This window comes from Diabrotica virgifera, chromosome 5, assembly GCF_917563875.1.
Source record: "Diabrotica virgifera virgifera chromosome 5, PGI_DIABVI_V3a".
Lineage (NCBI taxonomy): Eukaryota > Metazoa > Arthropoda > Insecta > Coleoptera > Chrysomelidae > Diabrotica > Diabrotica virgifera.
In genome coordinates this window covers 157091856-157115972 of record NC_065447.1, presented here as the reverse complement: position 1 = coordinate 157115972, position 24117 = coordinate 157091856, and the positions used below count along the sequence as shown (strand labels likewise).

Genomic DNA, 24117 nt, shown 5'->3' with positions numbered 1-24117 from the left:
CATCATTTTATTACAATTATGATAATTATTTTATTATCACTTTTACGAAAAAAGTTATTCTTCATAAAATACTCTCCCTGGTCTATAATCTAACATACAGCCATCAGATATCAAACTTTTTTAATTTTATACGAGGTATGTAAAAAATATGAATTTTTCTTAAGAGTTAAGTGCCTTTATTATTCACAATATTTTAATTAGAGGGATGTAATTGAACACTAAAATAAATTTTGTAATTCCAAACAACTTTTTTTAATAACAATTTTCGATATTGTGAAATGTAAAGGTACTTTACTCTTGAGTGAAATCCATATTTTTTGACATACCTCCTATAACATTATAGGTCTGGATCCCGCGTATGAAAAAAAGTTGATTAATAGCAAGCTGAAAATTTGTTAATAGCTTAAGGGTGTCTAGCCGGATAAACTTTGATATATGGGAACACTGGAACAGGGGCAGATTTAATTGTGGAACAGGTTAAAAATTTGGAACGGTCACACCACGAAAACGGCACATTTATTTTGTCCGACAGAACAGACTTAAACTCTTCAAACAGAGAATAAACTCTCATGCAAAAATCAGAACGCTATTTATCACCAAATGGGCGTTTTAATGAGTGGAACATGTAGAATATGTCAAATGACAGGAATTATGACAGGTGATAAATAGCAGTGTGATTTTTGCATGAGAGTTTAATCTCTGTTCGGAGAGTTTAAGTCTGTTCTGTCGGACAAAATAAATGTGCCGTTTTCGTGGTGTGACCGTTCCAAATTTTTAACCTGTTCCACAATTAAAACTTCCCCTGTTCCAGTTTTCCCATATATCAAAGTTTATCCGAGTAGACGCCCTTAAGCTATTAACAAATTTTCAGCTTGCTATTAATCAACTTTTTTTTCATACGCGGGATCCAGACCTATTAATTAAATTTGACATTTGATGATTGCATCTTAGATTTATATACGATGCAGAGTATTTTATAAAGAATAACTTTTTTTCGTGAAACTGATAATAAAAAAGTTATCAATAGGTTCCAAGTTACGCAGACATACTGTATAAGAGCTAAAAAAAAAATGTTTTTGTTGAACATTTATTATTGTTAAAGCTTATTATTAAATGTATTTTAGGTGAGTTTTACAGAAAAAAGTTTTTATCACTTTGTATAAACATTTTTTTAGCGGGTAATTTTCGGTTTTTGTATTACATTTTTGTTATCTTTTTTATTTTCTTAAAAAAATAGTTTATTTCATTTCTAAAGTAAAATAATTTAGTGCATTTTAAATATTACACCCTAAGATTTAAAAACTGTAATAGATCTGTTAAAACTTGAGTAATACCGTCTTAAAGTGGTGGTAATTCTATAAAACTACGAAGATTTCAAAAATTACATTTTTGAGACGTCTTATCATTTGAATTAAATTTTTGAGATTTTTTTGAATAAAACATAATTTTGTAAGATGCTTGAAAGGTAAGTTGTGCAAAATTGAGAGTTTTATAAGAAAAATTGTATTAGTTATACATTTTTAAATCATTTTTAAACAAAATTCATGTAAGGCTCATTTTCCGCCCACACGGTAATTATGCCCATATATTTTATTTCTTTCTTTTGTAACCATAAGATAGCTTAATTATTCTTCTTTCATGTTGAATTTGTAAAATTTCATTTGATCCATTAGTTAAAGAATTACATTAAAATAACTCAACCGTGCACTTCGCCGTACGCTAGTTTACAGTGCGCCAATGTTTGTGAGAAGAGTGACTTTAGCGTTATAAATAAAAAATTATAGAAGATACAGATTTAAGTTTAGAAAATTCTTTATACAAGGTTTTTTTTGTAAAAGTTTCTGAATTTTTCAATGGTCAAGTCAGTTTTTTTCTAAAATTTATATTTTCGGAGTTATTTAAAAAAACATCTAATTTCGTAGTTCATTTGTTTAATAAAAAATGAAGCACCCACTTCTCGAGTAGAACTTTTTGATATGTTGTTTATTAAACATTTCTTAACGAAATTACAAAAGTTCTATCTTGTTTGATTTTTTTGAAGTGAAAATCTATATGCAGTCCCCTAGTACGCCTTCCCCGAAAAGGATGAGGTTTTTAAACGTAAAGCCGGCCACTCACGGTATTGCGGCGTATTTAAATTTTGTCGAATTCGACTAATTGGCAAAGCTTCTGATCTTGTGTGACCGTACATCCAACAAAATCGTATAATTTGGCCACAGAGATGCTGGCCTGTCTGCTGCAATACTGCAGAATTGATATCATCAACAATCTTAAGTGGCCGTCTTAAGAGTCACGTGTAATAATACATAAAAGGCAATTTTCATAAATTCAAAAGGGAAAAATAATACTTCTCTTCAAAATTGGAGACAAATCGGACACGGTGAATTGCAGAGAAATTAACTTATTAAACACATTCAAATTAAAAACCAAAGAGATATCAAACAAACTGAATGAAATTATAACATTTGTAGAAGAACAAGAAGGTTTTAGGTCGGGAAGATCATGCATCGACGCTATATTTATAACGAGGCAAGTTCAAGAGAAGTTATTTAGAATACAACAAACCGGCACATTTATATTTCATGGACCTTAAGAAGGTATTTGACATGGTCAAATTAAAAGTAGATATCCATTTATTGTAAGCAAGAGAGGTATCTCTTGCTTGAATGAAACAATATAGAGAAACAAAAATATCGGAAATGAAATGAATAGCGTCAGACCAATAATGATAACGATGCTAAAAACACGACCTGATACAGAGAGGACCAAACGAATGCTAGAAACAGCAGAGATGAAAACTTTTCGAAAAATCCTTTGTAAGACTTTCGGAAAGAGCTAGAAGTCAGATATAGGTACGATGGAGATGCATGGCGAACAACATCAATAACTGGGTACAAAAGAGAAGAGTAGAATGGAATGACCACATAATGACAAGAAATAAATTATTAAGGACGGCGAGAGGCGGTTCCCAATAGGAACACGGTCATGGAGAAGACAACGAAAACAATGAGATGCCAGCCTACTGAAGGCAAATTGAAAAAAACAGAGTCATGCCTACACAAAAAGAATAAAAAGAATAGATGGAAAATTCGATTATGATACAAGCTTTGAATTGTTTTCTAATGCCCTGTGTCCGTTTCTTCTCGATCGACGATGATGTGATGATACTATGATATGAAATGTTGAAGTCATGGAGTAAAGTGGTTTTATTGATAGCTACTAAATTATTGCTACAGTTGTTGGTTAGATAAAATTTTATAGTAGACTGACCTCAATTGACAGCTAGGTACTGATAATTACACTCTGTCGACGTAATTTCAAACAATGACTTACGCACTAGAGTTTTAATGAGGTAAGTATATTCTAAATAGACTGCGATCAGAAGAGCCCGAATCGCCTAATTTATAAGTTCAGCAATAATGTGTATACCATATTAAACGAACATACGACTGTTGTTGATTATCTCGACAACGAATATTTTACTGTGCAAATTATGAAGAACGAAAGTAAATTGCAAAATACATTGTTGTTTATTGGAACAATTATTAGAGCCATTTACTTTCGCACTACCCGTGTTGAGCTGGCCCCCCCACTTGCAAAAATTAAAAAATAAATAGCCCTGATTTATGAGCTTCCGCAAACTAAAAATTTTGAGTTAATACCCTAGTGGGGGGGGCTGAGTCAGCCCCCCCCCCCACTACTTAAAAATAGGAATATTGAATCGGTTTTTGCGGCAGAATTACGAGCTATTTATGAGCTCTTGAAATTATATAATTTCGATTTTTGATGTGCCCGTCACCCCCCAAACAACCCTTTAATTGATTTAACTTAAGAGAAAGACGCTGAGAAAACTTAAAATATATCGTATTGCGGATATAATTCATATAGCTTATATACTCTAAGAATAAACTATTAAATCAAGAGCATTTCGATTATTGAGCTACAACCCCTTCGCAAGAAAACCACCCTATCTTCCCGGCTTAAGAGAAAGTTTTACTTAAAATGCATTAAACTAATTATTTGGCGACTACATATCATTTAATAATTTATAACCTTCCAAATTACGCGCATTTAGATCAGTAAATTGCAATTTATTTTGTATAGTGCAGTCACTGAAGGTAAAAATCAACGATTACCTTCAATTTCGGTGAACCTTCATCGATTTTCACAAAAATTGGTCAGTAGTTAGAGGATACGTCAAGAAACAAAGGTGACATGGTACCACCTTGCACCTTTACCCTGAGGGTGGATACCGCCCCTTCTCGGGGGTGAAAATTATTTTATAAAAAATAAATGCACAAATCAATAAAAGAACAAATTAAAAGCAAAATTTATTATATAAAGTTAATAAAATAAGTCAATACTTTTTAAGTTATTAAAGATCAAAGATTTTAATTATTTGTGAAAAAATGCATGTTTTGAAGAGGTTTTTTGTAAATCACTGAAAAACTTAAGTTTTTACAAAAAAGTTAATAGTAGTTTAATTCGTATAGCTTATATTGTAAGAATAAACTCTTAAATCACGCGTCTTTCGATTATAGAGCTACAACCCCTTCGTAAGAAAACGACCCATATTCCCGGCTTAAGAGAGAGCTTAATTTAAATTAATTATTTGGCGACTACATATCGTTTAATAATTTATGAGCTTGCAAAATATACGCATCTCAATTATTGAATTGTCATTTTCTTTCTATAATGCAGTCACTGAAGGTAAAAATCAACTATTACCTTCGATTTCGGTAAATCGACATTTATTTTCACGAATTGACAATAACAACTTGGGGTTTTAGCCTGGGGTATATGTCACCCCTTCTCGGGAGTGAAAATTACTTTATTAAAAATAACCCCACAAATCGAGAGATGGACAAATTGTATGCATTTGTTATATAATGTGATTAAAATAAATCAATACTTTTTGAGTTATTAAAGATCAAATATTTTAATTTTTGGAAAGAAAATGCATGCTTTAGAACGATTTTTCATAAATGACTCAAAAACTGTAAGTTTTTACAAAAAGTTTTCTTCGCTAAAATTGAAGCTAATAAAAAATATAATAAATTGCTTACTTGAAAAACCCTTTAATGTTAATTTAAAGTAAGTTATTGGTAATTAAATGTATATTTTTTTCCGCGACTGTTTAAATCTAAGGGTTCAAGCTTAAATAACGGGAAAGAGATGCATTTTATAACACTTAGGTACTAAATACTTGTCAAAGTACTTAGAAATACCTATGAAAAATAAGATCCAGAAAAAGTTGATAGTATCAAAATCCGCTCACCAATTTTCGTGAAAATCAATGGAGATTTACCGAAATCGAAGGTCATAGTTGATTTTTACCTTCAGTGACTGCACTATAGAAAGAAAATGGCAATTCAATAATTGAGATGCGTATATTTTGCGAGCTCATAAATTATTAAACAATATATAGTCGACAAATAATTAATTTAAATTATTTTAAGTACAACCCTCTCTTAAGCCGGGAATATGGGATGGTTTTCTTGCGAAGGGGTTGTAGTTCAATAATCGAAAGGCGCGTGATTTTAGAGTTTATTCTTAGAATATAAGCTATACGAATTAAACTACTATTAACTTTTTTGTAAAAACTTACAGTTTTTCAGTGATTTACAAAAAACCTCTTCAAAACATGTATTTTTTTCACAAATAATTAAAATCTTTGATCTTTAATAACTTAAACAGTATTTACTTATTTTATTAACTTCATATAATAAATTTTGCTTTTAATTTGTTCTTTTATTGATTTGTGCAGTTATTTTTTATAAAATAATTTTCACCCCCGAGAAGGGGCGGTATCCACCCTCAGGGTAAAGGCGCAAGGTGGTACCATGTCACCTTTGTTTCTTGACGTATCCTCTAACCACTGACCAATTTTCGTGAAAATCGATGAAGGTTCACCGAAATTGAAGGTAATCGTTTATTTTTACTTTCAGTGACTGCACTATACAAAATAAATTGCAATTTACTGATCGAAATGCGCGTAATTTGGAAGGTTATAAATTATTAAATGATATGTAGTCGCCAAATAATTAGTTTAACGCATTTTAAGTACAACTTTCTCTTAAGCCGGGAAGATAGGGTGGTTTTCTGGCGAAGGGGTTGTAGCTCAATAATCGAAATGCTCTTGATTTAATAGTTTATTATTAGAGTATATAATCTATAGGAATTATATTCCCAATACGATATATTTTAAATTTTCTCAGCATCTTTCTCTTAAGTTAAATCAATTAAAGGGTTGTTTGGGGGTGAAGGGGATGAGCTCAAAAATCGAAAGTATATAATTTCAAGAGCTCATAAATAGCTCGTAATTCTGCCGCAAAAACCGATTCAATATTCCTATTTTTAAGTAGTGGGGAGGGGCTGACTCAGCCCCCCCACTAAAGTATCAAATTCCTGCTCAGTGGAACGAGCTCAAAATTTTTAGTTTGCGGAATATGAGAGCTCATAAATAGCTCATAAATCAGGGCTATTTGTTTTTTAATTTTTGCAAGTGGGGGGGGGGGCAGCTCAACACGGGTTTTCGCACTTCCTATGTTGCACACTAAAATATTCGTTGTCGCGATAATCCAAGACAGTCGTATATTCGTGGAATAACCCATACCTCAGCATAGAGGTTAATGCATCTAGCATAGTAACAAAAAATTTGAACTTGGAAAGGCTACAAATACAATTTAACGAGGAAGCGATTGTAACACTGGGAAGTACAATTAGAAATAACACTCTTTGGCAATTTGTTAAGCTTGCAGGAAGCTGAATAAACTCTAATTAAGCTATTTACATGATCAGGGCCACCGCAAGGCTGATTGGCGCCCGCATGCGGGACATATTTTAGCGCCCTTTAAATCTACTATACTAAAACTAATAAAAATTTTTTAAAAATTTAAACCCAGAATGAAAGACTACATTATTACTAGGGCAAAAGTCCCTGAAAACTATAATATTTATTTTAATAAGTTACAGGGGTCAAAAGAAAATAGAAAATTTAGTGTGATTTTTAATAATTGCAAATATTTAATTCAAATCTTTCATTCTGCGTTTAAATTTTTTAAAAATACTTATTAGTTTAGCAAATTAAATTAAAAATATACATGTAAGTAAATAAACAATAATATTTTGTCATATAAAAGTTTTTAACAAATTTTATACAGGGTGTCTACATAACTAGGAACCATATTATGGGATACTGTTTCAGTATTAATTTAAGGGGAAAATGTAATTCTTCATAAAAAGTTCTGCATTGTCTAGAACTCAGCATGCAACCATCAAATATCGATTTTTATGAATCTTATACGAGGTATGTAAAAAATATTAATTTCGGTCAAGAATAAAGTACGTTTAGATTCCAGAATATTGAAAAGTTATTATGAGAAGTTGTTCAGCATTAAAAACTATGTTTCTATATGCAATTAGGTACATCCTTCTAATTGAAATATATTGTGATCTAGAAAGGCACTTTACTTTTGGTCGAAACTCATATTTTTTTACATATATCTCATATAAAATTGAAAAATGTTGATAGGATTTGATGGTTGCATCTTACATTTTAGACCATTTAAAGCTTTTTAGAAAGAACTTTTATCGTACATTAATTATTCTACTTTTTAATAACGCCCTTTTTATTTATTAGAAACAATGTGATAAGTCTTTTATTATTAATAATTAGCCCTTTTTAGTTATTACAAATAATGTGATAACTCTTTTATTATTATTAATTAATTAATCACTAGCAATAAAAGAGTTATCGCATTATTTGTAATAAATGGAAAGAACGTTGGGTATCTGTAATTTGAGAAAAAAAAATTCCAATTAGAAGGATGTAATTGCATACTAAAACATAGTTTTTAATTAACTCCAAACAACTTTTCATAATAATAATTTTCGATATTGTGAAATATAAGGTACTCTTGATCGAAATTCATATTTTTGATACTCACAAGATCGACACAATTTTATATTTGGTTGCATTTTAGTTTTGCTACCGATATGCAAAACATTTTATAAAGAATAAATTTTTTCCGCAAAATTAATAATAAAAAAGTTTCCCATATGGTTCCAAGTTATGCAGACACAATGTCTTAATCATTTTCTTTTTTTTTTTCAAAATAGATTGTAAATTGTGGATTTTATTAGAGGAAACCCGATTATAACTATTTAAAATGAATTATTATTATTCTATGCAATGATTATGATACTTACCATTTTCACAATTAATTTAATTTACACACCACTTAAAATAACAACAAATAAAAAAGAATGTCCAATATTTTTTACTCGAAAACCAAATTTTAAAATCAGGGAAGAACAAACCCAACGGCTATTGCAATAATAGTCGTAGGTACTTATTAACACCAATATATAATAAAATTTTATACCTTTCACTGCAGGAAACCACCCGTTCACTAGTAAAAGTTATACGAGTAAAACTGCTTGATCCAGCAAGTTGTGTTTTTGTTGGAGTAAAACTGCTAAGTTGCGTTTTATGGGTGTTAATTTATGTTTCTACTCGTCAAGGAGTGTGATTTGATGTTTATTTGACTCTTTTGAGTATCGCTTTAGTTTACAACATAAAATCGATTGGATGGTAAGCCAAGCGTAATTCAATCTACTTCAAAGAAAAAAATTAGGAAGGAACAACAAAATGTAATATATTTTTGAAGGAGTACGCTCAACATTTCAGGACGGTAATAATTATTTTTTCAGTAATAACACAATATTTGATTTTTGAGATTTCTCTAGCTGTTCATGAAATAATTAAAATTGTATATAAAAAATGATTATCTCATTGAAAATAAATATTTCTTATTTACCAAACCTTCAGTTTGGCGCCCGTTTGGGGTTACGCCCGCGTGCGGCGCATGCGTTTCACGCCCGGTTACGGGGGCCCCGTACATGATCGGAATGTTTCACATTTATACACGGTGATACTATGAAAAATTGGGAAGTTAAAATTAATGTGTGATTAAGAGTACAAGGAATTAATTTGTACAATAAAAACAATAAGAAAAAGGAAGTAGAAAGAAGAATATGATCAAGATACATAATAATAACTAAATGTTCACTTACTCATATGCATAAGGTCCAACTTCTTCTAGGTGCAACTTCTCTGCAAGTCCATCTCTAAAATCTTCTACATTCGTGTAGTTAAATATGTACACGTTATAAATCACATCTACTGGTGGTTTTTTCCATATATTAAACATATGGGTATTGTTAGAAAGAACCATTTGCTAAATAAAAAAAGGATAGTAACAGTTAATATACTCTAAATAATAAAATCTCTTGTTATGATTTGGTATTTAGTCTAGGCGCCAAATACAAATCACCGCGACCTTTTCAATTCTGATAAGCAAACTCAACGATTTCTTTTGGTTTTTTCGCTGCTGATTACGAATGTCTAGGATGGATTCGATTGGTCAAAAAAATTGTTATAAACAACTTAATTGTTTACCAATTATTTATAATTATTTATAAGGCTCTAGCTCATAAACTAAAAGAGATAAAAAATTTGTGCCTGAATAAAAATTAGAACTCAAGATATTGTAGAATTAGTGCATAATGCAAATTGCAGATTGCAAAATAAGTATTTTTCGAAGCTTTTTAGATCATAACTCGGCCTCTACTGATAGAAATGAGCTTTACAAAGCTTTAAAGCTTAATTCATAAGCTTTCAAACCTAGTTTGTTAAATTATTTTATGATTATATAAAAAACAATGTAATATTTTAATAAATATACCTTTTATAAACTTCTTTATAAAAGGTATATTTATTAAAATTCCCTAAAAAGGCTACTAGTAAGGTATAGTTAGACCCAAACCCAGACATCCAAAGTGAAAGTTATCCTACAACACCAAATTGTTCTATATGGTCCACATAATGTTCAGAAAAAAGTCACACCATTTTGAGCATCGGGTTTGGGGGGGAGAGGGGGGAGAAATCTGCAAATTCGTAGTTTTTTAGGTTTTTCGTCAATATTTCTAAAACTAAGCGGTTTAGCATGAACAACCCTCTACGCAAAATTGTTCTACATTAAATTTGAAATAAAAAAGATCCTATGCATAACCCTTCTAAAATGAACGGTTCCAAAGTTATGGAGGTAGTATAGTATAATTGGTCCAAAAAAAGGCCTAACCCAGACATCCAAAATAAAAGTTTTCCTTTAACACCAAATTGTTCTATATGGTCCACATATTGTTCAGTAAAAAGTTACACCATTTTGAGCGTCCGGTTTGGGGGGGAGATGGGGGAGAAGTCGGTAAATTAGTAGTTATTTTTTTTTAAGTTTTTCGTCAATATTTCTAAAACTATACTTTAGCGCAAGGAATGTTTTATAGAAAAATGTTCTACATAAAATTTAAAATAAAAAAGGTTCTATACATAATTGTTATAAAATCAACGGTTCCAGAGTTACGGAGGGTGAAAAGTGGAGGTTTTCGATACTTTTTATATTTACCGATTTCTCCCCCCTCTCCCCCCCCCCCAAACCCGACGCTCAAAATGGTGTGACTTTTTTCTGAACATTATGTGGACCATATAGAACAATTTGGTGTTGGAGGATAACTTTCACTTTGGATGTCTGGGTTTTTGGTATAGTTATATCATAAATATTGCCCAAAAAATATAAAAAGTATCGAAAACCGACTTTTCACCCTCCGTAACTCTGGAACCGTTAATTTTATGACAATTATGTATAGAACATTTTTAGTTTTAAATTTCATGCGGAACATTTTTGTGTATAACATTGTTTACGCTGAAGCATAGTTTTAGAAATATTGACGAAAAACTTAAAAAAAACTACTAATTTACCGGCTTCTCTCCCATCTCCCTCCCAAACCGGACGCTCAAAATGGTGTAACTTTTTACTGAACAATATGTGGACCATATAGAACATTTTGGTGTTGGAGGAAAACTTTTACTTTGGATGTTTGGGTTAGGCCTTTTTTGGACCAGTTATACTATACTACCTCCGTAACTTTGGAACCATTCATTTTAGAAAGATTATGCATAGGGCCTTTTTTATTTCAAATTTAATGTAGAACAATTTTGTATAGAAGGTTGTTCATGCTAAACCGCATAGTTTTAGAAATATTGGCGAAAAACTTAAAAATCTACGAATTTACCGATTTCTCCCCCCCCCCCAAACCCGACGCTCAAAATGGTGTGACTTTTTTCTGGAGATTGTGTGGACCATATAGATCAATTCGGTGTTGAAGGATAACTTTCACTTTGGATGTCTGGGTTATGCCATCTTTTGGATCAACTATACTATACTACACATCAAAGAACTAGTTTTCGATCTGATAACAGATCATCATCAGTGCTAACCTAAAGTAAGTATAAACTAATAAGTTAACGCAAAGTTTTTAAAACTTTGACTAATTTTTTAAAAAAAGGTATACGTTTTACTCACAAGATGCTGACACGCTAACCACCAAAGTACAAACATATTCGAGTAAAAACCCTTTAAGCTTGATCCGTCTTGTAAACATTGATTATAAATGTGAAATTGAACATGGAATCACAAAATATCTCATGTACATTTTCTGCTTAGGGTACTATTTGAGCTCAAATAGAATCGTTCGCATGTTGAATAGATGGTGGCAAATGGTGACTAATAACGGAAATCCTGAATGATGACATGACAGAAATGACAGTTGCACAGGAAGTTGAAATATTTACTTATTAGGTATGTAGCCACTGGTTTACAGCTTGTTAAAATTGAAAACAGTAACTACCATCACCCTACTGTGATAAATAATGAATTAAAGTAAAATTAAACTTGATGTTATAGTTATGTGTTTAGAGTAGCTGTATTAAAATGCAGTCAGGTGGTGTTTGTCCATGAAGGAAGTAGACAAACAACATTACACATAAAATCAATAACTACCAAAATTGATAATAAATCCTATTGTGGTCACACCTAGGATTTGGAAAAGTATTTTGTGTTGATTTAAATTTCTCAGTTATTTCTCATTAAATCAACACAAAATGCGTTTCCAAATCCTAAGTGTGACCGCAAAAGGATTTATTATTAATTTTCATTGCTATTGATTTTATGTGTAATGTTGTTTGCCTACTTCCATCATGTACGAACACCACCTGACTGCATTTTAATAAAGCTACTCTAAATACCTAACTATAACATCAAGTTTAATTTTACTTCAACTGTCTTGAACTGGAAGAATCGGTTTACCAGAAGTTGTGTTTTTACTGTTTTTTATGTAAAAATATGTTGTTCCTTTTTCAATTCTTTCACCCTGTATATATTAATTTTTCAAAAAGGTAATACCGCCATGGAAAAGAGTGTAAATATATTTTTTCTACGAGCGTGCAAAAAAAACTACTTTCGCGCACGCATTTTAGTTTAGAAAGTTTCACTTTTCCGCACGCGTGTTAATTTAGATATGTTAATATGGCCTTAAAGTAATTATAATACATGCAATAAACTAATATTTAGATATTATTTACTAATTTATTTCAAATATATCTTATTGTGTTCCTGTTTTAATGAAATTGACGCGACAATTCGATGAAATAAAATTATTTTGACATAATATTCGAAAGACAAATCGGTAGACAATAACAATCGTTTTGAATCATCGTCATGGAAACCAAGATCGTCGTCATGCTAACTAATTATATTGAAAGTTTGGTTTTGACAACTTTGTCAAAGAATTAATTTGTGTATTTATTTTCATATTAATTAAATTAATTGATTAAGATTTGGTAATTTTTTAAAGACTCTTAGAAAAAATATTTATTTATTTATTTATTTATTGGTACACATCACAAACACCAGTAATAAAAAAATATACGTTTTACTCACAAGATGCTGACATGCTAACCACCAAAGTACAAACATATTCGAGTAAAAACCCTTTAAGCTTGATCCGTCTTGTAAACATTGATCATAAATGTGAAATTGAACATGGAATCACAAAATATCTCATGTACATTTTCTCCTTAGGGTATTATTTGAGCTCAAATAGAATCGTTCGCGTGTTGAATAGATGGTGGCAAATGGTGACTAATAACGGAAATCCTGAATGATGACATGACAGAAATGACAGTTGCACAGGAAGTTGAAATATTTACTTATTAGGTATGTAGCCACTGGTTTACAGCTTGTTAAAATTGAAAACAGTAACTACCATCACCCTACTGTGATAAATAATGAATTAAAGTAAAATTAAACTTGATGTTATAGTTATGTGTTTAGAGTAGCTGTATTAAAATGCAGTCAGGTGGTGTTTGTCCATGAAGGAAGTAGACAAACAACATTACACATAAAATCAATAACTACCAAAATTGATAATAAATCCTATTGTGGTCACACCTAGGATTTGGAAAAGTATTTTGTGTTGATTTAAATTTCTCAGTTATTTCTCATTAAAGCAACACAAAATGCGTTTCCAAATCCTAAGTGTGACGGCAAAAGGATTTATTATCAATTTTCATTGCTATTGATTTTATGTGTAATGTTGTTTGATTGTTTGCCTACTTCCATCATGTACCGGGTGTCCCAATAAGAATGGCTCTCGGCCATATCTCAGGAACCGTTTATAGTAGAGCTTTGAAATAAAAAATTTTATAACAAAAGTTGCCTCAGGAAAAGCCTGGAAATTATTTTCATAATTGTGGGTCCACCGCTAGAGGGCGTAATTGAATATCAAAAATAAAAAAATCAAAATTTTACAAAATTTTCCTAATGAAGGGGCACTGGAAATCCGATGATTGTATTCTTCATCAAATTCTGCGCATATTTAATTTAACAAGTTTAACTCTACCTTTGCAAATAAGAGGTGGGGGTGAGTGGGAACCTTGTTATGAAAAATGGCTGTAAGTCCGGTTCTGCTAAATCAAATTTTGAAAACTGGGTCTTGTTGAAGACAGATCTTTTTCTTCAATGTAAGCGTGATAATTTTGAACCATCCTAATAAGTAATAAGCCAGCTGGGAGGCGTTATTTAATTTTTTTCAGAAATCTAGTTTTCTTTGGAAAATATTAAATACAAGTATGCATTTTTAATCATACTTTATAAAATTAGATTAAATTAGCAATAGAATAGCGAAAACCGTATGTCGATACCCTTTTTCTATCTCAAGATATCTCGAGAAACGTGTAAATTTTATACATAACTGTTACTATCACCGGTAAGCTAAGTTAATGAAAAGTAGTGTGCTGTGGAAAAAAACAAAATAACATTTTCCAGATGTCAACGTATAAAAATATAATTAATTAAAACAACAATATAAAGAGAGACAATACTATTAAAATTAAATATAACACAGAACAAAAAGAACTACTTAGTGACGACCTAAATATTCAAATTGTTGCCCATCATACACTACTCTAGGATACATTATCCAGAGAATACTAAACGCCATTCAAAGCATATCGAAAGCAGAAATTGAGACTGCTGTTCAATCTACTCTTGAAAGAGTAAATGTTTGCAACGAAAATGATGGGCAAAAATTTGAACGTTTATGTCATCACTAAATAGTTGTTTTTATTTCTTTGTAATTAGGCTTTTCAACGCTTCTCATTTGTTTCGAGCCTCTGTCATATGCCGTATAATCCGTGTATAATATTAATATACGAGATATGAACGAGGCTCGAAACAAATGAGAAGCGTTGAAAAGACCTAATATACGTTGACAGCTGGAAAATGTTTCTTTGTTGTTTCCATAGCACACTACTTTTAATTAATTTCGTTTACCGGTGACAGTAACAGTTATGTTTTTAAATTTACACGTTTTGTAAGATATCTCGAGATAGAAAAAAGGTATTAACATGCGGTTTTCGCTATTCTGTTGATAATTTTGTCTAATTTTGTAATATGGTATTAAAAATGCATGTTTGTATTTAATATTTTCCAAAGGAACACTAGATTTCTGAAAAAATTAAATAACGCCTTCTAGCTGGCATATTACTCAGTAAGTTGGTTGGAAATCATAACTTTTACATTGACGAAAAAGATCTGTCTTCAACAAGACCAAGTTTGCAAAATTTGATTAAGCAGAACCGGACTTACAGCCAGTTTTTCATAACAAGGTTCCCACACACCCCCACCTCTTATTTCCAAAGGTAGACCTAAACCTGTCAAATCAAATATGCGTAGAATTTTATGAAGAATACGACGATCGGATTTCCAGTGCCCCTTCATTAGGAAAATTTTGTAAAATTTAGATTTTTTAATTTTTGATATTCAATTACGCCCTCAAGCGGTGGTCCCACAATTATGAAAATAATTTCTAGGCTTTTCCTGAGGCAACTTTTGTTATAAAATTTTTTATTTCAAAGCTCTACTATAAACGGTTCCTGAGATATGGCCGAGAGCCATTCTTATTGGGACACCCGGTACAAACACCACCTGACTGCATTTTAATAAAGCTACCATAATACCTAACTATAACATCAAGTTTAATTTTACTTCAACTGTCTTGAACTGGAAGAATCGGTTTACCAGAAGTTGTGTTTTTACTGTTTTTTATGTAAAAATATGTTGTTCCTTTTTCAATTCTTTCACCCTGTATATATTAATTTTTCAAAAAGGTAATACCGCCATGGAAAAGAGTGTAAATATATTTTTTCTACGAGCGTGCAAAAAAAACTACTTTCGCGCACGCATTTTAGTTTAGAAAGTTTCACTTTTCCGCACGCGTGTTAATTTAGATATGTTAATATGGCCTTAAAGTAATTATAATACATGCAATAAACTAATATTTAGATATTATTTACTAATTTATTTCAAATATATCTTATTGTGTTCCTGTTTTAATGAAATTGACGCGACAATTCGATGAAATAAAATTATTTTGACATAATATTCGAAAGACAAATCGGTAGACAATAACAATCGTTTTGAATCATCGTCATGGAAACCAAGATCGTCGTCATGCTAACTAATTATATTGAAAGTTTGGTTTTGACAACCTTGTCAAAGAATTAATTTGTGTATGTATTTTCATATTAATTAAATTAATTGATTAAGATTTGGTAATTTTTTAAAGACTCTTAGAAAAAATATTTATTTATTTATTTATTTATTGGTACACATCACAAACACCAGTAATAAACAAAAAAAAATGTTACAATGGTAATCACAGGTAATGGCTATTTTTCCTAACTCTTGCAGAAAGTCTCTTTTCCGCACTCGACTGCTTGCTGAACTCCCGCTTCGCGTCCTTCAGCAAACTGCAGTCACGTGCGGAAAAGAATGATTTTCTGCACTTGTTAGTAAAGCAACTATCTTAGGAAATATTTTAAACTTTTAAGTTATGTTAATTACCATTTTATAAATGCATAACCTATGTTCGCATGTACCTACGGGCGGCAGATTCATTTTGAATGCCCGCCATTTTTGTAAAAGACAAAATCTGAGATGGCCTTAAATTTGAATCTTTGTATTTGTGGTATGTGTGGTCCAAATTATATGCTTCTACCATTAAATGCACAATAATTCTTATATTGTTCTGAATCGAATGTAAACAAAAACTGGCTTTATCTTTTCTTATATTGTTATTTGCACCAATCTGCCGCACAATCAGGTACCTACATGTGAAGATACGTTATGCTTCTATTACATGGTACTTAATATAACTAAAGAGTTCAAAAGATTTCCTAAAAAATATTTTTATGCTCTTTTTAACGCCGGTATTACCTTTTTGAAAAATAATATATACAGGCTGAAAGAATTGAAAAAATAAACAACATATTTTTACATATTTTTTTTTATTTAACCTCCCAATTTATTTACAATCTGTAAAACAAGTTACAATGAGTAAAAATATTGTGATCACTAGTGTAGGTGACTTGGAGAAAATGATTCCTTAATCATTTTCTTTTCAAATATTTTACACAGATATAAAATTGTTTGTCTCTGGGAATTACGGCACATAGGTATAGCTAAAATCGCGATGGTAAATCACTAGGTGCATTTCGTCTAAGTCTTCGTCTGACTGGTTGTCTCATCAGGTTTCTGCCTAGTACATTTGGATGTTGTGTCGGTAAGACCCCATTTTAACAGTCCCCGTTTCAGCGGTTCTCGATTCCACCGACCCTTTTCAGCAGTCCCCGGTTCAGCGGTACCCATTTCAGCAGTTCCCGTTTCGGCGGTTCTCGATTCCACCGACCCGTTTCAGCGGCGTTTGGTTCTGCAGCATGCCGTTTGAGAGGCATCGTTCAGGAAAATGAGTAAAAACAGGACCCTCTTGGGGACAGTAGTTTTAACAATAAAAAATGAACATAAAAAATTATTTTTTCTTTTTTATATGCATTTTTTCATCAGCTTTTCATTGAGCCTACATACAAGCACGGAACATAAAAAATATCTAAGTTATTCTAATTGTTTATAAGCTAAAAAGTCAGGTCTTTTTCAAACAGTTTTTTTAATAACAATTTCAATAAAATGTTAAAAATTTTTTAATACATCTTAAAATTAAAGTCTCAAATAATCGACTGCGATCTGCTAAATATCTCACAGAGTCACTGTAGGGCAAGAACAGTTGCATAAACAATTGCTCTCTGGGATAAACAAATTGAATAACTTATAAACTATTTGGTCGATCTGGTTGAAATTTAGCACACTTAAATAACTCATTAATTGACATAATTTAAAGTCATTAAATTTTACGTCATTGTGCAAAAAATAAAGTTATTAATATTTATAATTTACTGCAAAAATGAGGGTTTTTTGCAATTATCTCGGTCAATTGTTTATATATTATAATATGCTTACCACCAAATAAAAGAACTTTTTAAGATCTACATTTATTTGAAACATTTTTCTCTAAAATGTACAAGAAACGTTTCATAGTCAAAAAACTGCTTTTTTCATTCTTTGCAATTGTTTAAAAAAAAAGCAAAAACAGCTGTACGTCTTCACGGAATTATCATCAGTTATCCCTCATCTAACGTTTAAAACTTTGAAAACCCTGTAGAACATTTTTACCTGAAATCGATGATTTTTTCCCTATTAACTGGGGTATATAGCAGATACTTAGATATTACCTGTATATTTTCAAACAAGAATAGGTTAAAATAATATCCTACAATAAAACTAATTACTTATCATTGTCATATTATTATTTTCTTATTGAGACCGCTCTATTGGGGACCGCGTTTATGGGGACCGCTAAATCGGGCACCGCTGAATCGGGGTACCGCTGAAACGGGGACCGCTGTATTGAGACCGCTCAATCGGGGACCGCGCTTATGAGGACCGCTGAATAGGGGTGAAACCGTTGTGTCAGTCTGTCTTGGTATTTCTGTGCGAAGTTAGTGATTTCTTCTTTTACTGTTGCAATCTCTAGATCGCGTCTTATAATATTATTTGCAACATGCCATGGGGCATTTGTGATTATTCGAAGAACCTTCGACTGGAACCTCTCCAAGATTTCGATATTGGAGTTTGATGCAGTACCCCAAAGTTGGATCCCGTAACTCCATATTGGCTTCAAAATTGCTTGGTAGACAAGTACTTTATTTTTAATCGAAAGTGATGATTTGTGACCAATCAGCCAGTATATATTGTGTAATTTGAGGCCAAGTTGTTTACGCTTCATAAAAATATGTGTTCTCCAGTTTAATCTTTGGTCTAGGTGCATTCCAAGCTATTTGACTGTTGATTGTTGTTTTAGTTAGTGGTTGTTGATATATACAGACGGGCAGTGACCTTTGCGGTTTGGGAAGGTAATATGAACCGACTTGGTTTCATTTGTTTGAAAACGTTTTAACCAAGTTTGCATTTTGTTGAGGCTGGTTTGCAGAAGTTGAGAAGCTATCCGTGGGTCCTGATGTACTGACATCACTGCTGTGTATCTACACTGCAGCTACATCTGCATAGGTAGCTGTCGTGGTTTGAAAGTTTGATGTTAAGTCCGCTGTGTACAGTAGGTATAACACATAAAAAATCAGGAAAAACATAACTTCTGGTAAGTTGATTATTCCGGTTCAAGAGCTTGATCTTATACGTCAAAAAAAGAACCTATATACCAAATTTGGTTGAAATCTGACTTTTCGTTCAAAAGTTATCGTGCTATTAGTCACATATGTATAGTCGCCAATACTGACATTACAAAAAACACAAAATTACGCCTTGTTCGAGCGTTAATATTTCCTATCGCCACCTACGCTTCAGAGACTTGGACCATCAAAAAGCAGATTCAAAACGTATAATGGCATTTGAAATGTGGGTCTACCGGAGAATGTTGCGCATACCATGGACCGCACATCGCACAAATAATTCAACATTAGCCGAAATTAACATAAAAACTAGACTCAGCACAACTATTAACCAAAATATACTGAGATGTTTTGGACATATAACTAGAAGAAGGGAAGGCATGGAACGAATGATAGTTGAAGGCAACGTAGAGGGCAGAAGATCCAGAGGAAGATCTCCATTACGATGGTCGGACCAAATAAGGGACATGACTGGTTACTCGTTCTCCAAAGCAAAACAACACCCACAGGAGAGAGAGGATTGGATAGAAATAGTCAAACGACTTACATGACGCCACTACATCCTTACGAAGGAGAACAGATAGAGGAGGAGGTATAGTCGCCATTTATAATGCCCGCTATTTTTGTAAAAGGCGAAATATGAGATGGCCTCATATCTAAATTTGAACCCTGTTCGTGTAGTATATGTGGTCCAAATTATATGCTTCTACCATTAAGTGCACAATATTTCTTATAATATTTGCACGAATCTGCCGCACATGTTATACGTACATGTAAAGATAAGTTATGCATTTATTGCAAGGTAATTAACACAACTAAAAAGTTCCAAATATTTCCTAAAAAATATGTTTACGCTCTTTTCAACGCCGGTATTACTTTTTTGAAATATTAATATATACAGGGTGAAAGAATTGAAAAAAAAAACAACATATTTTTACATAAAAAATCAGAAAACACAGAACTTTTGGTAAACCGATTCTTCCGATTCAGGAGCTCGATCTTACACATCAAAAAAAGAACCCATATACTAAATTTGGTTGAAGTAGGACTTTTCGTTTAAAAGTTATCGTGCTATTAGTCACATGCGTATCGTCGCCAATTTGAATGCCCGTCATTTTTGTAAAAGGTAAAATCTGAGATGGCCTCATATCTAATTTTGAACCTTTATATTTGTAGTATATGTGGTCCAAATTATATGCTTCTATCATTAAATGCACAATTCTTATAATATTTGCACGAATCTGCTGCACTAAAGGCCACGGTGACCGAGCTGACGCCTAGACTAATTATTAGGTTTATCGCCAACCGTCACTAAAGTCATTCATTATTGTACTCATTTGCCGCCGTTTGCGGCAGTAAAGTAACACTTTATTGTACTGAAAGAAGAATTTTACTTTACCTGCCGCTATTAATCAAATTAACTGAGATTGAATGTAAGTGGTCGGTGGCAGTAATCGATTATTCATTTGACTGACCTTAAAATTTATTTACTTTAATTACCTATTAAAATATTGTACAAAATTTACGTTATTATTAATTAAATTTATGCCAGAAAATGAAATTCTGTAGTATTTTGCAATTATTTTTATAAAACATAAATCAAAACTTTACAGATTTAGTAATTGGGTATTCAATATTGATACCTAACAACTATCGATTAAAAATCGAAATCGACCATCAGAGCCTTCTGTCATTAGTGTCATTGTCATACGGAATTTTTATTTTGTGTAAAAGTAAAAGAATTCTTAAATCTTTTAAGTTTCGTATTAATGCGAATATAGTATGAAATGGTGTTTTTGTTAATTCGATTATATATAGGACAGTGATAGATATGTAGGTACTGATAATTTGTTAGCAAATATATTTATTTAGATTGTTTACTATTCATCACGGCAAATCAACTTCGCTGCGGCAGGCTACACTACACTTCGTAAACAATGACGTAACTATTAACGGTATTTTAAATTTTTGGTATTTTACTTTAAGTATTAAAATTAATATATTATTTAAATATAAATACGATAAAAACTGTTTAAAATATATTTATTTCGTTGAAATCATGATAAGAGAAGTATAACTTCTTTCGTGCGTACAAAGTACACACACTCTTTTTTCATTAGAAGGATGTAATTAAGTAAGTGTTAATGTTGTAAATTTTGTATGCACCACGTCAGTAAAGACTCTTGATCGAACTCGTCTGTTATTCGTCTTGCTCGCTACGCTCGCTCGGCTCATAATATCAGACTCGTTCGATAAAGAGTCACTTTACTGACTTGGTACATAAATAACCATTGTACTTACCGATACCAAAAAGTTGTCAAAGGATTCGGTAAACCACATCATGATTGTTCCAAGAAAACTTATTGAGAAGAGAAGGGACAAACCAGCAGCAACTGAAAAAAAGAAACAGTGTAAAAAAATCAACAATACAAATTAGAGATGTACCCACAAATTTCAGTATATGTTTACTAACAAAACTGGTAAGAGATATGGTAGTAAAATGTTACAACTATTAGTTATACAGTGCGTCCACAAAGTAACGCATAAATTCATTATTAGCTAAACAAACAACATTATTAGAAATTCCCGAAACAGGTCAATTTTTATTTTTAAATTAAGATTTTTTGGCATATATCGCTCATCCGGAAGAAAAGTGACATAACTCAAAAATGCATAAATCGAGTTATCTTGTTAAATTGGCTCCAAATATCCTATACTTTTATGAGGAAAAATGTCACATAGATATTTACTTCCAACTTCGAAAGAAGTTAGTGTCAGTTTCGTTTGATGGTAAAATGAATACTTTTATTCCGAAACAATGACACTTTTCAGTTATGCTCTTACATTCGACGTGAACTTATCATTATTTAACACGAAAGCCGTTGTATTTCGAGAAGTGTCCTAGGTATTTTTCGTTAATTTTAACAAAAGTTGCCAATATTTTAAAAGAAAAGTGACATAACTCAAAATTCTGAACGTTTTTCTTTGTTAAATCAGATATCATAGTTTTTTTGGTTTTGCCTCTTACACAATTAGAAATATTGACTTACCCACATTCTTCGTTTTTAATTTATAAATTTTAGCAGTCACCGTCTAAAATTTAGAGTTAAATTAAGATCTAAAAAATCTATTTTTGTCTCCCCTGAAAAACGTGTTTTTTTTGAGTTGGGATACTGTTCTTCCGGATGAGCGATATATGATACTAGTGATGTCATCTACCTGGGCGTGATGACGTAATCGCTGATTTTTTAAATGACAATAGGGGTCACGTGATAGCTCATTTGAACGGGTGTTCAATTATCTATTCAGTAAAGTAAACAATACCATAATTATTTACACAGGGTGTTTTTTAAATTAAATTAATTGACACAAAAAGAGGAATGTAATTTATTTAATTCTAAATACATTTGACTACTGTCAGAAAACACAAAAAAAATTTGTTTGAAAACTAAACATTGATTTTTGCTTAAATGAAATGTTCAAACTGCCAAGAGACAGATGAGAAGCGAAAAACAATTGTTTTGTCAAATAAACATTTTTTTTCTGTTTCCTGACAACAGTAAAACGTGTTTTGAATTAAATAAATTACATGCAATCTTCTTTTTGTCTTAATTAATTTAATTAAAAAAACATTTTTTGGACACCCAAAATCATCGATTACGTTATCATGTCTAGATGATGACTTCACTACTATGATATAGATAAATTTACGCACTCTCGATGTGACTTTTAAAAAAGATTTTATTTTTAAAATATTACAATTAAGTTTTCTACTTCAAAAATTATATAATAAAAATTCTTAATTACAAAATGAAACGAATTGATCAGAGAATGATAATCGAATGAAATTAAAATAAAATTGAAAATGAGTACATTGTCCCGTTGTGTTGCAATTGCTGAGCTTGCGATTCCATGTAGTTCAATGAACAATGGTTTATAGTCTGGGAGCTAATGGTTACATTTCTTCTCCCTCGGGAGGATTTTGCTTCGTCCTCGAAGTTCTTGATACTTCTGCTACTAGTTCTTCTAAAATTTGGATTTGGGCTGTATCTAGCTTAGGTCCGAAAAGGATTTTGGAAATACGTTTTCTTTTCTTCAGTAGGAATATTGTTAGAATCAATGACACAAATAAGATGATTATTAGTGCAGTGATGCTGACTCCAGTGGAAAGCTGCGGTAAATTAGCGGTCATCTCGATAGGTTGAATTTGTCCATGCGTTTCTGGGATTCTCAATTTTTCGATTATTATTTCGTGGTTTGCAATAAGTTCCATGGGTATGATATCGGGAACGTGGATTTCTTGATTTGACTTTTTGTTGAATTTGATGCCATCTATGGTAATGGATTCATTTGTGGTAAGGATGCTGCTGGATTTAATGGTTTGTTCTCTAATATTTATTGGTTCTACTATTCCCAATAGTATCGCATTGTTGGTTTCTTGGAAGAAATTTTCTTTGGCTATACTTTTGGTGCAATTCTTGACATTTGGTATCGTACATTGGGACCTTACTGGTTTTGTGCATATGATGTTTTCAGCTTGTCTCGTGCATATCTCGAACCATTTATTATTGGAATGATAATGTGCTGGTGGAAGAATCATAATATGGTCTGCATTTGGAATAGGATAAATTTTAAGTGTGTTGTGGGATTGTTCGTAGAGGATAGGAATTTTGATTATTATGAGCATGGTTCGCTGTGTGACACAAACTAATGTTTTGGAAAGTTCAACTAATTCATATGGGTGTTCATCATTTACTAATAAAGAATTTCTGGGATAAATTTTTAAGAGATCTGATTTGAGAGTTTCAAGTTCCTTTAATGTAAACAATTCAATATTGGAGATATCTAGATGAGATAAGGAGATGGTCCTGATTAATTTCATCAAAAATTCATAAATGTTTTGAAGGTTTAATATTTCGTTCTGTAGTGCGACATATCCGTCGAGGTCAGCTGACAGCTTGTTAATAGTGGATGTAAGCAAGGCATTATTTTTATTTAAATTTATTAAGAGTTTTTCGAATCTCGTATCGCTGGCTTGCCCATACGAGATCTGATTATTAAGCGTTTTTATTATCTCGTTTTGTTTCATTTCTATAGCGGTAATATGGGTTTTTAGAATGTCTAGATCTGAGTCGTCT

The 24117-nt window shown here is 31.7% G+C and overlaps 1 protein-coding gene across 3 annotated transcripts in view; it reads right to left on the bottom strand.

The window, feature by feature from the left end:
* Positions 1–24117, bottom strand: part of LOC114332841 (scavenger receptor class B member 1-like) — a 143600-nt gene that overhangs the window by 89224 nt on the left and 30259 nt on the right. For all 3 annotated transcript variants that reach the window (XM_050650472.1, XM_050650470.1, XM_050650471.1), the window contains 2 exons: positions 21281–21372; positions 9079–9242 (listed from right to left, as the gene is read on the bottom strand). In XM_050650472.1, the coding sequence (XP_050506429.1) occupies positions 9079–9242; positions 21281–21322 (206 nt within the window). In that variant the 5' untranslated portion in view covers positions 21323–21372. The remainder of the gene's footprint in view (positions 1–9078; positions 9243–21280; positions 21373–24117) is intronic.